At 44.7% G+C, this 12,823-nt stretch overlaps 1 protein-coding gene across 3 annotated transcripts in view; it reads left to right on the forward strand.

Moving 5' to 3' along the window:
* The window catches only part of SH3GL2 (SH3 domain containing GRB2 like 2, endophilin A1), a 194,583-nt gene extending 181,971 nt beyond the window's left edge, over window positions 1-12,612 (forward strand). For all 3 annotated transcript variants that reach the window (XM_070431722.1, XM_070431723.1, XM_070431724.1), the window contains exons 4-9: window positions 1,443-1,586; window positions 2,719-2,852; window positions 5,298-5,456; window positions 6,943-7,046; window positions 8,814-8,944; window positions 11,064-12,612. In XM_070431722.1, the coding sequence (XP_070287823.1) occupies window positions 1,443-1,586; window positions 2,719-2,852; window positions 5,298-5,456; window positions 6,943-7,046; window positions 8,814-8,944; window positions 11,064-11,263 (872 nt within the window). In that variant the 3' untranslated portion in view covers window positions 11,264-12,612. The remainder of the gene's footprint in view (window positions 1-1,442; window positions 1,587-2,718; window positions 2,853-5,297; window positions 5,457-6,942; window positions 7,047-8,813; window positions 8,945-11,063) is intronic.
* The last annotated feature ends 211 nt before the right edge of the window (window positions 12,613-12,823 follow it).

Consider the following 12,823-nt stretch of genomic DNA (forward strand, 5'->3'; position numbering starts at 1 on the left):
AACTAGGCTAGTGAAGGTGGGAAAGACAAGACAGGGGCATAGTCAGAGAGCTTGTGACAATTTGTGAGAAAGTGTAAAGCTGTGGGGGAGGAGGGGATAGAGCAGCGGTTCTCAACCTGTGGGTCACGACCCCTTTGGCGGTCGAACGACCCTTTCACAGGGGTTGCCTAAGACCATCCTGCATATCAGATATTTACATGACGATTCATAACAGTAGCAACATTACAGTTATGAAGTAGCAACGAAAATAATTTTATGGTTGGGTCACAACATGAGGAACTGTATTTAAAGGGCCAGAAGGTTGAGAACCACTGGGATAGAGTGACAGGTCCCTTTAGAAGAGAAGAGGAGGACCCCTGAAGACACACCCAACTTGGTGAAGCAATCCAGGCTGAGACCATGGTATATGGATTCTAGGCTGTTCAATTTATATTTTTCAGGCTTACTCTCTGCTTTTTTAAAAGTACTGCTTTTATAAATCATTTTAAAATGATGATGTTAACATTTAAAAATGATTAATTCTGAAGTCTCTTCATTTTTATTTTCCAGAACACAGAAGTTTTGCTAACCCAGGGTTCGTAATACATATTTAATGAGTTTATGAATGAATTTACAAGCAGTCTCTTCAAAAGTGTGGGTTATTAGGTATTTTAAATGATTTGCAGAAATAGATAAAAGAATATGATTTTCTTCCCCCTTCTCATTAGACTGTAGAATATTTTTAAGATGTTCTTAAGTAATTAAGAGGAGAATACTGCTCTCCATAATTGAACAACATTCAAAATGATGAATATGAAAATCAGCCACAGTATATTAAAACCATTATAATTACTTTTGGTAATTACTTACCAGAAGACAACTCATAACAGAACCAAGATATAAGCACAGATCAGCAACCAGCTTTTGCTGAAGGAATGAGTCTGTAGAGTAGAAAATGGCCAACACAGAATTGGAAGCGATTAGCCACCATGTGTGGTTTCCTTACTCTCTCTTTGATCTCCACTGGTCTCCTTTCCTTCTCTCCATTTGTTACTTCTATTGTCTGCTATTTGTTCCTCAATAGATTTTGAGAGAGTTTAGTGATTTAAAAAATGTATGCCTATGCCTATGTCTACCTCTACTTCCCCCGCCCCCCCGAACGCCGCCCCCTCTCCTCCCTGTGGATCAGACTCCACACGTTATCGATGAAGAACCTGAAGCTAGGAAGGTGGAGGTGCAGTTTTTAGTAGCTGAGCTGGTTTATAGACTGGTTAAGGCCTGATTCTCATCCAGCCCTGTTTCTGCTTTATTGTACGGCCTATTCTGAAAGGGTGGTAAAGGCCTGGGGTGGAGTGGGAGCTGGGTGGAGGGGGGCTATGGGGGAAAGCAGGGGTACATCTGTAATATTCTCAACAATAAAGATAAAACACTTTTTTAAAAGCCTGATCTCTCTTTGCCTTCAGCTTCCAGAGCTAAACTCAGCATGATCAACACAATGTCCAAAATCCGTGGGCAGGAGAAAGGGCCCGGCTACCCGCAGGCAGAAGCACTGCTGGCAGAGGCCATGCTCAAGTTCGGGAGAGAGCTCGGAGATGACTGCAACTTTGGTAATGAGCGCTCTCGCACGTTTTCACTCACACGTCTGTCCATGGGGATTTTGGTGCCAGTAAGAAACTTCCTAGGAAATTAGTCACACCATTTTATATTTCCATTCTCAGTTTTAGGTCCTGTACACACAGGACAAAAAATTTGTTTTCAGGGTTGTTTCATCATTTTTAGTGTGATTTATTGTAAGGGTTTTATTTATTTTCTTTTTCTCTGTTGAGATGCCAATCTTTACAGTAGCTGACTGCCATCTCCAGATGCCTGGACGCTTACTCTGGAGTTTTTCTGGTAGTGACTGGAAAATGAGGCAGAGCAAACAGTCCCAGTGAGCATGAACTAACACAATGCCCCCTGAGCTTTCTCTTAGATCTCTGCTCTTTTGTATGTGGTGTCAACTTCTTTTTCTTTCTTTCTTTCTTTCTTTTCTTTTTTTTTTACATATTTTTTCTCAATTTCCAAGAGGAAGGGAGAGGGTGAGAGAAAAACATCAATGATGAGAGAGAATCATTGATTGGCTGCCGCCTTCCTGCCCCCTACTGGGCATTGAGCCCACAACTCAGGCATGTGCCCTTGACTGGAATCGAACCCAGGACCCTCCAGTCCACAAGCCACACTCTGTCCACTGAGCCAAACCAGCTAGGACATATGTGGTGCCAACTTCTCCTACCTCAGATGAGATGGGTTTATTCCTTTATCCTCTGGCCCTCAGCTACTGTACTGAACACCTTCCATTTTCATTCCCTTATGATGTGAGATCTTAGCAAATGATGGCCTTTTTGGCTGTACCCTGCTTATTGCTCCTGAGAAATGTATTGGCCTTAACCAGGAAAGCTGGCAATTAAAAGAGAGGGCAGGGAGCTTCCCAAATTGTTTTCAAATTTTATAAGAGATAGCACCCCCATAGGGAGCACCCAGTCTGTTAAGAGATAGCACCCCCTTAAGGGGCACAGAGTCTGTTGCCTATATGAGCTGCCGTAGGTAGAAAGAACATTGTTCTCTGGAAGGTGTTCCATACTGTCTCTCATCTCGGTTGTCTTCGGGACCCATGGGGTTTCTTCTGTGATGGGCACTATCCATGCAAACCCATTCTACGTCTGCTCTGTAACGTACAAGAGCTTCGTTCTCCCCTTCCAGGCCCTGCGCTCGGTGAGGTGGGGGAGGCCATGCGGGAGCTCTCGGAGGTGAAAGATTCCTTGGACATGGAGGTGAAGCAGAACTTCATTGACCCCCTGCAGAACCTTCACGACAAAGACCTGAGGGAGATCCAGGTACCTGTCACCAGTCCTCTGGGAAGTGGGCAGTTTGGATTGTGTAGGTGAGGGACCCTTTTTCTTGAGAAAACATTTTTTTGAACGTTCTGTGCACGTTGTCAGCACTGGGCACGTGAATTGCAAAGCAGCCCAGCAAAATAAATGAGAGAAACCAGAAATGCAAGACTTTTTGTCCCACTACTATGCCCGTGCCGCTCATGGACATGACATTTGACTTCTCCACATTTAATTTTCAGGATTTCTTAAGCTTTTTTCCTCCAGAAGGATGATATGCTTTCCCTGATGACACACAATTTCATTAGTTCTCTGGTTTTCTGGGCTGATTTTATCCTCTAAAATGCTAGCTGCACTAGTTGTTAACTTAAATAGTTATTCTGTCACTCTATGAACACGTTTTCATATTTTCATAACAGTTGCTAGGATTGAGAAAGGGTACACAACTGTTCTCTTGGTAAAACATGTAGAAAGTTGAGCTATTCCAAATGAAGGTCAATGAGCTTTACCTTTGACTAGGTGTGTAATGTCTGCTCATTCGTTCCTTCAACAAGTATTTGTTGAACTGTCTGAAATTTAATTTCCTTTACTGTGACATGAGCTGCCATACCTTGAAGTCTCCTCGACCTCCTTATTCTGGCCTAAATTTCCTTCAGCCCTACCACTGGCTCCAGGTTGCACCGTTAGTAAGGGGTAGACTCACTCTCAACCTAAAATATAACTGACTCCAGAACACTGCCCGACAGCTGACACAAGTTCAGATGTTTTACAAGAATTTTCCTCCCAAAGGAGCAAACATTTAGCTTTGGGTCAGAGCATGGATTGAGGCAAGGGTGTGCAGTGGGAGGGAAGGTCTAGGACAAGCATGTCAAACCCCCAGCCCGTGGGCTGCATGTGGCCCACAATGAATATTTTTGCGGCCCAGCCAATATAACGGTATGTAAGAAACGTTTTAATAAAAATTTCGTAACTTAATTTTTACAATGACCTGTTATACATAATTATTAATAACAAACTACAACGTTCACTAATGACTGATGACTATAATCGTGTTGCATTCATTTCCCTTATGCGCCTTACATGCAAGCGCACCATTTCTCACCACTAATACTAGCAGCGAATATTTTAGCAGCCAATTGCCACATCATTAGTCTTGTTTGGTGTGCATAACAGGAAATATTTTGCTTTCGGAGAACAAGAAAAATAGGTTTATATGCATTAGTTATTAATTTGTGCATTTATTCGTTGTCTGGTAAGTTAATGTTCAAGAAAAAATACTAATTTTTATTAAAATGTTCTATTATTTTATGTTAACGATGACTCATTTATTTGAGCCCTTTATATTCAGCACATTTCTATCTAAATAAACCTATGTTTCTATGAAAATTGAAGCTTTTGTTTTTTTGCCGCCCACATAAACTTAAACCTTGTTTATTTGGCCCATGTTAGCCTTTGACATGCTTGGTCTAGGATGTTTTTCTTCTGTCTTCTCATTTCTTCACCATTCCCTACTCTGTTTTTATCTGCTTCTCTTTCCAAATACACCCAAGATCAAGGGAATTGCAGCCATTTCTCCTGCCTGTTAGGCATGGAACACTACAGCACTTAGGAAAAGAATACTTTGCAGCTTTGGGAAGTGACTTTTTCACTTGGTCACTAAAGGTGTTGGGCAGAGGCTGGACAGGCATGTGGCAGGGATGCTGCGAGGAGGGGTCCAAGTGCAGGGTGGGACCTTAGGTCTCTACGAAGGCCCCTTCCAAGTCAGGTTTTGTGACTATAAAGGGGAGACTTAAACTAACCAGTGGTTCCCTGAAAGCTGCTTCAGTCAACGAGGCTAAGTGTTAAGATAGAGATTCCTAGGCCCCCGCCCTGGCTATGCTACTTCAGGTGATCAGTAATCCACATTTGAAATAAGCAATTAATAAGGCAATTCTAACAGATTGGATGACTTCATGGATAGTGTCCTTTCTAGTGTTAACGCTGTAAGATTAGAAAATCAAGAATTCCCATTCTTACTTCATTTCAAGGGAAGTGGGGGTTTTCCTGCCTTCTCATGAGATACCATTTCTTCTGATGTTGGGGATTTGTGGGCCCTGTGCTTTCCACAGGTGGAACATGTACACACAGTCCCAGCTTCTGTCGTGGAAGGGAAAGGCATCTTCCAGCTTGGCTTTGTCCCAGTGAGGGCAAAATAATAATAATAATAATAATAATAGGCACTATTTCCCACAATTTCTTTCTTGCTCTTAATTATTTTAAAACATGTTTCCCCACATTTAGCCTGTGGAAGCATTTTCCCACTGACGCGTGCTTTTTTACTTGTCTGGTGACACCTTTTAGAACGTAGCCTGCCTCATTTTGGAAGCTAACAGGCAGGTGGGGAAGTGAGCTCTCAATAGGCCTTTCCCTGAGTCCTTCCACAGCACGTTCCTGCCCGGACTTTTTCAGCATCACCTAAAGAAGTTGGAGGGTCGACGCCTGGACTTTGATTATAAGAAGAAACGACAAGGCAAGATCCCAGATGAAGAGATCCGTCAAGCCCTGGAGAAATTTGACGAGTCTAAAGAAGTTGCTGAGTCAAGCATGTTCAATCTGCTGGAGATGGACGTGAGTGACTCCCCTTCCGTCCAGGCACAAGATTAATGTGCTCAAGGGTCCCATCGTTGAAAACGTTACTGTCTGATCACACTACTGGTGAGAACTTCAGTAGATGGTCGTTTATTTTAAATAATTTGAAATTATAAGGTAGATTAGAAATGGTAAGTTTTTTTCCCTGTACCTGTATTTCTATAGTTCGATTTAACTACATTTTTGTCTACTAATGATCTTACCAATAGTGGGGAGATAAGAATATTTCTGATGACCCATGTATCAGTCCAATAGCTAAAAAAAAAAAAAGTGGTTTGTTGAAATGCAGGGCAGATGGACTTCAGGTTGTATAAGAATATCAACTAAAATGCACTCAGAAGAGAGTAAGGATGTTTTGTGTTTGGAAGTAATGTTGACATTTTTTTTCAAGAGGTAATTTCCATTGATATCGATGATTGTAGCATAGATACTGCATTTGGGGCATAGATGAGATGGTTTGAAAGCTGCTTTCACATTTACGGAGCACTAAATTATCCTTCACGGCTCTAGAAGTTACATTCCATCCACTCATGTAGGAAACCTGTGACCTAGCTTTCCTGTCCTTGCTCCCCGCAGCCTCTGGCCCGATCACTTGCTGACTAACTTCTGCCAAGATGTTTGCAGAGTCTGTATGTACTTACCATTGACTGGTGACAGGGGAGACATGTGTACATGTCCAGACTTTCCCATCACCCCGAGACAGTGTAGGTTTGTGTTCACATGAAACAGCTTGTGTCCACCTACCTACTTGTCTGGAGTGCTTCATGGGATGAGCAGTGACCTGAATCAGTGCTCCTGACCTGCACCCCGGGCTGTACCCCACCCCAAAACTCCTGGGCAGCATTGCCTCTGTTCATTTGGAGGCCATTGTTCAGCTAGATCACAGCACAAGAGATGAAGTGAAGAGTCACCAAGTATGCTTAGAATAGTAGAGCTGGAACGAAGCCAGATGTCACCTGACCCAGCCCCTTTACATTACAGATGAGGCTTGGAGAAGACAAAAGATTTTCCATTGTAGCCCATGGCCTCGCATGGTGCCTCATGTGAGAAATCAGTATTCATGTTTCTATTAACAGCACTAATATTGACTTAGCATGAAAAGTATAGGGAGCAATGAACCCACTGGTTAATGCTTTTTTTGTCTTATAGGATATCAGTAAAATAAGCCAAATCCTACTCAGAAGGTCCTAGCTAAGCATGAGCCTATTTGATGAGAGTTAAGTGATCTTTAGGAGAATTCTGCTTCTCGTAGCACTGGAGTTCCCAAGCATAAGGATGCTTTCTTATCCTTAATCGATTCAGAGCCTGTAAAGCTCTGTGTCTTCGCCTGGCTCCCCACATGGTCCCGGGCATCACCAGGCACTGGGCTGTGTGTCAAGGGGGCTCTCTCGTATGCACAGAACAATAGTAGCTGCTTACGGTCAGTAACCTGGGAACTAAGGCGTGATTCCCCCTTGATCTGCAGATCGAACAGGTGAGCCAGCTCTCTGCGCTCGTCCAGGCCCAGCTGGAGTACCACAAGCAGGCAGTCCAGATCCTGCAGCAAGTCACCGTCAGACTGGAAGAAAGGTATTCGACCGTTCCCTGCATCTTACACCTCCATTTTCTTGCTATAAAATGATGTGGAAAGGAATGGAAATAAGAGAGAGAATACATTTGAAGAAAAGCTTCTGCCAAAATTCCTGCTGATCCTACACGGGCACCCTGTGGATCATTTGTTCTGATTTTATTTTCTCTTATGCTTTGTTTTACTTGGTGGCGTTGAATCTAATCTCATGTGAATGACAGCTCAGTACTTAGATTATATTTTGGCTGCCACCGATGGGATACCTGCATGTTCCGATGATAATAGATGTATCCTATTGATCAGCTATTCTGTGTGGGTACTAAAGGCATATCATCAATCGTATAACAGCCTTGTAGGCCAAGGATTGTCTGCCTCTTCTAACAGATGAGCCAGCTGAGGCTCAGGGAGCTGCCATCACACACTGGTCCAAATGGGGTCCGTGATCCAGCATAACCTGTTTGAGAGCTTGTATCTTTCACACCTTCTGTTTCTCTGGATGGTGGCATAGTCCATCCAAGAGAGCTGTTTTCATGGGCCTGTTCCCCATCCTCTGATGCGCCCACCGCAGGGCTGTGGTAGTTTTCCTTGTGAATGGGGCTCCCTGGAGTTGGGGACAGCCTGCTCAGCTGTCTGTAGTGGCCCTGCACTATGACATGTGTTACTTTATTTAGCCAGATTAAGCAGGATGATTTTGCTAAATGTATGTGCATCAAAGTGTTGCCTCAGCAGCCTTTATTCTCAGCTCGTGGCCAGATGAGACACTCATCGCTGATGAGTCGGCTCAGTGCACAATGACGCCTCCAATGTTTGGGTTACACCATGGAAACTCCTCACCTGCTCCCACTGGGTCCATCTGGCCACCTCTTCCTGCTCCGTATCTTCCCTGACTAGTGCTTAGCGTGTGCGTCTTCCCTTGGTGCACCCTGGTGGAGATGTGTGGAACCCCCTGAAGCCTCTAGAACGGTTAAAACCAGGCACTCAAACACACTAAAGAAATGCGTGTCTTAGTGACATCTGTTGAGTGTAATGTTCTTTCCTTTCTTTCCTCTGAAATATGTACCAAGACACTCTTAGTCTGCTGCCACCATACCCTAAGCTCTACCCACCTTTGCAAATCTGTTCTACACTTTCTTTAGGGAATAATTTTCATTCCCACTTCCTATTTTGCAAACTGCTCCCTGTTCTCAGAGCACACAGTTTCTCCTTTCCATCCTTCATCTGTAAATGGCTCGTACTCATCTTTTACCTTCATCCGTAGACTTTCTCCAACTTCCCCATGGACAGGTAGACTCCCCCACCCCATGTTCCCGCAGCATTTTGCACCCATCTCTACAGCACTTACTCTCACTTATGGTAACCACTTGTTTATGTTCTGTCTCCCCTACAGACCATAGGTGCTTGTGGGCAAACACTGTGTCTTACTCACCTCTATGGTCCTAGCACAGTGCAGAGTGAGCTCAACGAGGGAGGGAGGGAGGGAGGGAGGGAGGGAGGAAAGGAGGGAGGGAGGGAGGGAGGGAGGGAGGGAGGGAGGGAGGGAGGGATTGAGAGAGAGGATAGAGACAGGGAGGGTGTAACCATGGAGGGACATCACCAGAAGCAGAAACACATACACATGAGAAATCTGAGAGCTGAGAGCCCCTCTTGTTTTCCCCTATGCCACAGGGCAGATTGGTGGGTGACCTAAGCATATGCTAGATTTTACTGCCTTTTTTTGCTTCTTAATTGGTTGCACAGTCTCTATTCTCCCCTTTTCCTTTTCCACACAGAATAAGAGAAGCTTCGTCTCAGCCTAGAAGGGAATATCAGCCCAAACCGCGGATGAGCCTGGAGTTTCCCATTGGAGACAATACTCAGCCCAATGGAGGCATCTCCCACGCGGGTACTCCCAAGCCTTCAGGTAAGGGGCTGAGACCCACAACCCCCACTACATGGGCCTTGGGCACATCCCGTTGACACTTTTCCAAAAATTCTAGGAGCAATCTAATCTGGCTGCATAAGAAATATGTCATAATACATTTCTTACGGGATGGTTTTGTCAGGTAGAAGCTCTGGAAAGCGCCCCTCCTTTTCTCATTGGTCATGGCTTTTCCTCTATTTCCCTCTTCTCTATAAAATTATTTTTTTCGCTTAACTCTCATCATAAGCTCTTAACCTCCTAATTATTTTGGCCTAATTTGATTTTGACCTTCCTTTGTGGTCATAAGGTCATCTTAACATGCCAGTTTGGTGCTGGGGTGGCATCTTTTTTCCTGTTTTTCCCCCTCTGTGGCTCCAGCATGCACAAGACTGAATGCCTGTGGGCAGTGCGTGCCCCATACATTCGCACATAACCACAGGCAGCAGCTCCTAGAATGTGTTCCGTTGGATTTCTTGAGGCACAGGAGCATGTGGATGAATCTGGTGCTGGTGAGAGGTTCAGCCTTAACATTTGCTGGATTGAAGAAGTGGAAACTATCTCATACTGGATATGAATTTTAAAGTTATGCAGCTTCCTTTTATTTTCCCTGTATCCCCAGTGCTTGATGTTTTACGGTAGGACGCCTCTTATGAGATGCTTTCAGGAGACTGTGGAGGGAAAGGGAGGTCTGTGATGACAGTGGGAGCTCTGTGCCTCTGTGTCCACATCTGCTGCTCAGAGCTCCGTGTGGGGTGTAAGCAGCAGTGGCTCTTAGAAGTTAGCCAGCCCCAAGGACTGTCATGTATGTTACGTGTAACTTGCTTCTTCCTGCTCGAAACCAACTGCATATTTTATCTTCTTCCAGAGACTTGTTAATTTTCTGCTTTCTTTCTTTTTTTTTTTTAATCCTCAACCGAGGATATGTTCTTACTGATGTCAGAGAGAAAGGAAGGGAGAGGTGGGGAGAGAGGAACATTGGTATGAGAAAAACATAGACCAGTTGCCTTCCATATATACCCCGACCAGGGATCACACCTACAACCTGGGTATGTGTCCTGACCGGGAATTGAACCCATGACCTTTTGGTGTGTGGGACAACTCTCCAACCAACTGAGCTGCATTCCACATTGCAACACATGCCAAGGCAACACTGGCCAGGTCAGGACTCCATTCTTTTTATTCTTTTAATCCAGGTCTAGTGCATTATTTTAATACTGGAGGCTCAACGCACAAAATTTGTGCAAGAGTAGGCCTTCCTTCCCTCAGCTGCTGGACTGGCTTCCCTCTGGCACCTAGGACCCGGGCTTACCTGTGGCTGCCAGCAGGCACCCGGGACCCGGACTTCCCTCGCAGCCCTGGCTTCGTCCGGAAGGTCGTCTGGAAGGACATCCGGTCTAATTAACATATTATGCTTTTATTATTATAGATGTCATAGCTCTGATGCACTCCTCACATTGATATACACAGTAGTTTACAACGTGTAAATCATATAATTTTTACATCATCTCATTTAGTAGATATGATAGTACTGTGAAGTTGTTACACAAAAACACAGAGAGAAGTGCCTTGTGCAAGGCCACACAGAGTTAGAACTTGAACCCAGTGTTTTATATGGTGGTTAAAGTACTTATTTTTAATAAGTGAGAATTGTACTGTTATTCTGAGGTTGCAAAGCATCATCCATGTAATTAGCTGTACTGTTTCACACGCGCAGAGGTTTCCAAGTGCTAACATGGACAGAATTCTGGCCATGCTAGCTTATGAACCTAAATCTCATTAAAAACGCCTTGAGTCGTTGGGTCTCCCATCACTGGGCATTGTCAGGAAGGCAAGCCTTGAAAAATTCTGCTGTAGACATCGCAAGAATGGATGTGGCCATTTTTCATTACTGGAAACAAAATAGGAACCCAGCACCTTCCAGACATCTGAGAAGGCCCCTGAAGACTGTAGAGGGAGCTTCCAGGCAGCAACACTTGGGGGCTGGTAGCAAGAGGAGGCTTCGCAGCAAGAGGAGTGAGGGAAGACCCGAGGGGTCAGCAGGCGGGCGCAGCGGGCAGTGCATATGTGAGTTACATTCCCCTTGTCTTTCTGTGTTCTTCTCTCCTGCTCTGACTCCCAGGTGTCCCCATGGATCAGCCCTGCTGCCGAGCTCTGTACGACTTTGAACCTGAAAATGAAGGGGAATTGGGTTTTAAAGAGGGTGACATCATCACACTCACTAACCAGATTGATGAGAACTGGTATGAGGGGATGCTTCATGGCCAGTCAGGCTTCTTCCCCATCAACTATGTGGAAATTCTGGTTGCCCTGCCCCATTAGTATGTCATGCTGGCTGGCTCATCTCCTCTTAACCCGGATAGTTCAGTTTAACCACTGCTTTGGTAATGCTGCTTCCAACACATCCCAATGCAGGCCGCAGTGGTCCAGGTCACCCGGCCCCACAGAGTACCTTTGGTTGACTTGTGTGATCCCACAGGAGTCACGGTGATGGATGGTATCTTCTCCGCCTGGTGGGCATGGCATGTGCTTTTAAAATACCACCTGAGACCAGCCAGACAGTTCTCAGGAGACTGCGGCTTCTTAGACTAATGACCATGAGCCACAGCACAGAGCAACCATCCTACTGAAGGTATTATCTATCACCCAGGGCCTTCTCCAGGTCTCAGGTTTTCCATCTAAACAGGAGAAAGGGTTTGCTTTCACATCGTCCCCTCCCAAACGTGTGAGTCACAGAGTTTGTCGAAGAAAGCCTCCCTCACCAGCAAACTGCCTTCTGGTCTGAGTTAGTCCTTTGATGCCACCAGGAAAGTGTTGTGTGTGGATTCAAAGCCTTCTCTGAAAACATTCACCTCTGTTCCTCCCACTGATGCCTGTTTCTGAGGCACAGCCTGTGTCCCTTCCTCCCTGCTGTTCAAGCCAGAGGGACTCCCGTTTTATTTCTAAGATAGTTATCAATCCACATATTGTGGGAGGGGCTGACAAGAGGAGACTCTATTATGAGGAAATGGGAAGAGATCTGTTTCCAAGCTTAAATGTCCTGCTGTAAAGAAACAATGTGTGTGTGTTTAGGGCATTTCTGAAGGTACAGGGAAGGGGGAACAAATACTTTCATTTCTGTTTTATTTACGAATTGTGTGTTTCATGCATCCATTTGGCACAGAGACACATGGAGAAAACCACTAGAAACTATTTTTCCACTAGTCCATAGACCAAGAAACAGTACATACCTTTTCTTTCCACGTTCACCTGTGTTCTTTGAACATCATTTGTGCATATTCTGCCCTCAGTGAGGACCAAGTAAAGATGATGTTTGTGCTTAGTAGTTTAAGAAGTGTGGCTGCATATGCAAACCTGTTTCCCCATTCAGTCATCACTTTTATCTGTCCCTTCTATCTCATCTTCGTTTCGTGTGCACAGTGCTGTGTGTCAGTTTTTGAGTGGTGGTGTTTTGTTTTGTTTTGGGTATCAGTCATTCAAGTCCCGTTAAGTTCTATCCAGAGTTCTATTTATCTAGCTGTACAGATTCTCTCAGAGGTTTAATGTGCTGCTTCGGACGTGCCACCTGCGGTAGTGGATCATGTGGAGTGAAAGGCAAATCTTACTGCTTAATGTATAAACTCTTACCACGGGAAGCATCGCTGTTTCCAATAAATATTGCTGAAGACAAACCCAAAGGCTCCAGCCCTTTATTTTGTGTCAGTTCTTTGGGTCCAACACTGCCTGGACTGAGGCTCATTTCACTCTCCATTGTTTTCTGCTACAAACAAACCAGACCTGGTTCCAAGCTTAGATCTCCTTCTGTGGAAGCAGGGAGAGTCCCATCACTAGAAGTGAGCTGGCCTGGACACTGGTAACTTCTTGGTAATCCAGGAAGGAGGA

The sequence above is a fragment of the Myotis yumanensis genome, unplaced genomic scaffold (genome assembly GCF_028538775.1).
Source record: "Myotis yumanensis isolate MYYU_CA2020_CCGP unplaced genomic scaffold, mMyoYum1.0.hap1 SCAF_12, whole genome shotgun sequence".
Taxonomy (NCBI): Eukaryota; Metazoa; Chordata; class Mammalia; order Chiroptera; family Vespertilionidae; genus Myotis; species Myotis yumanensis.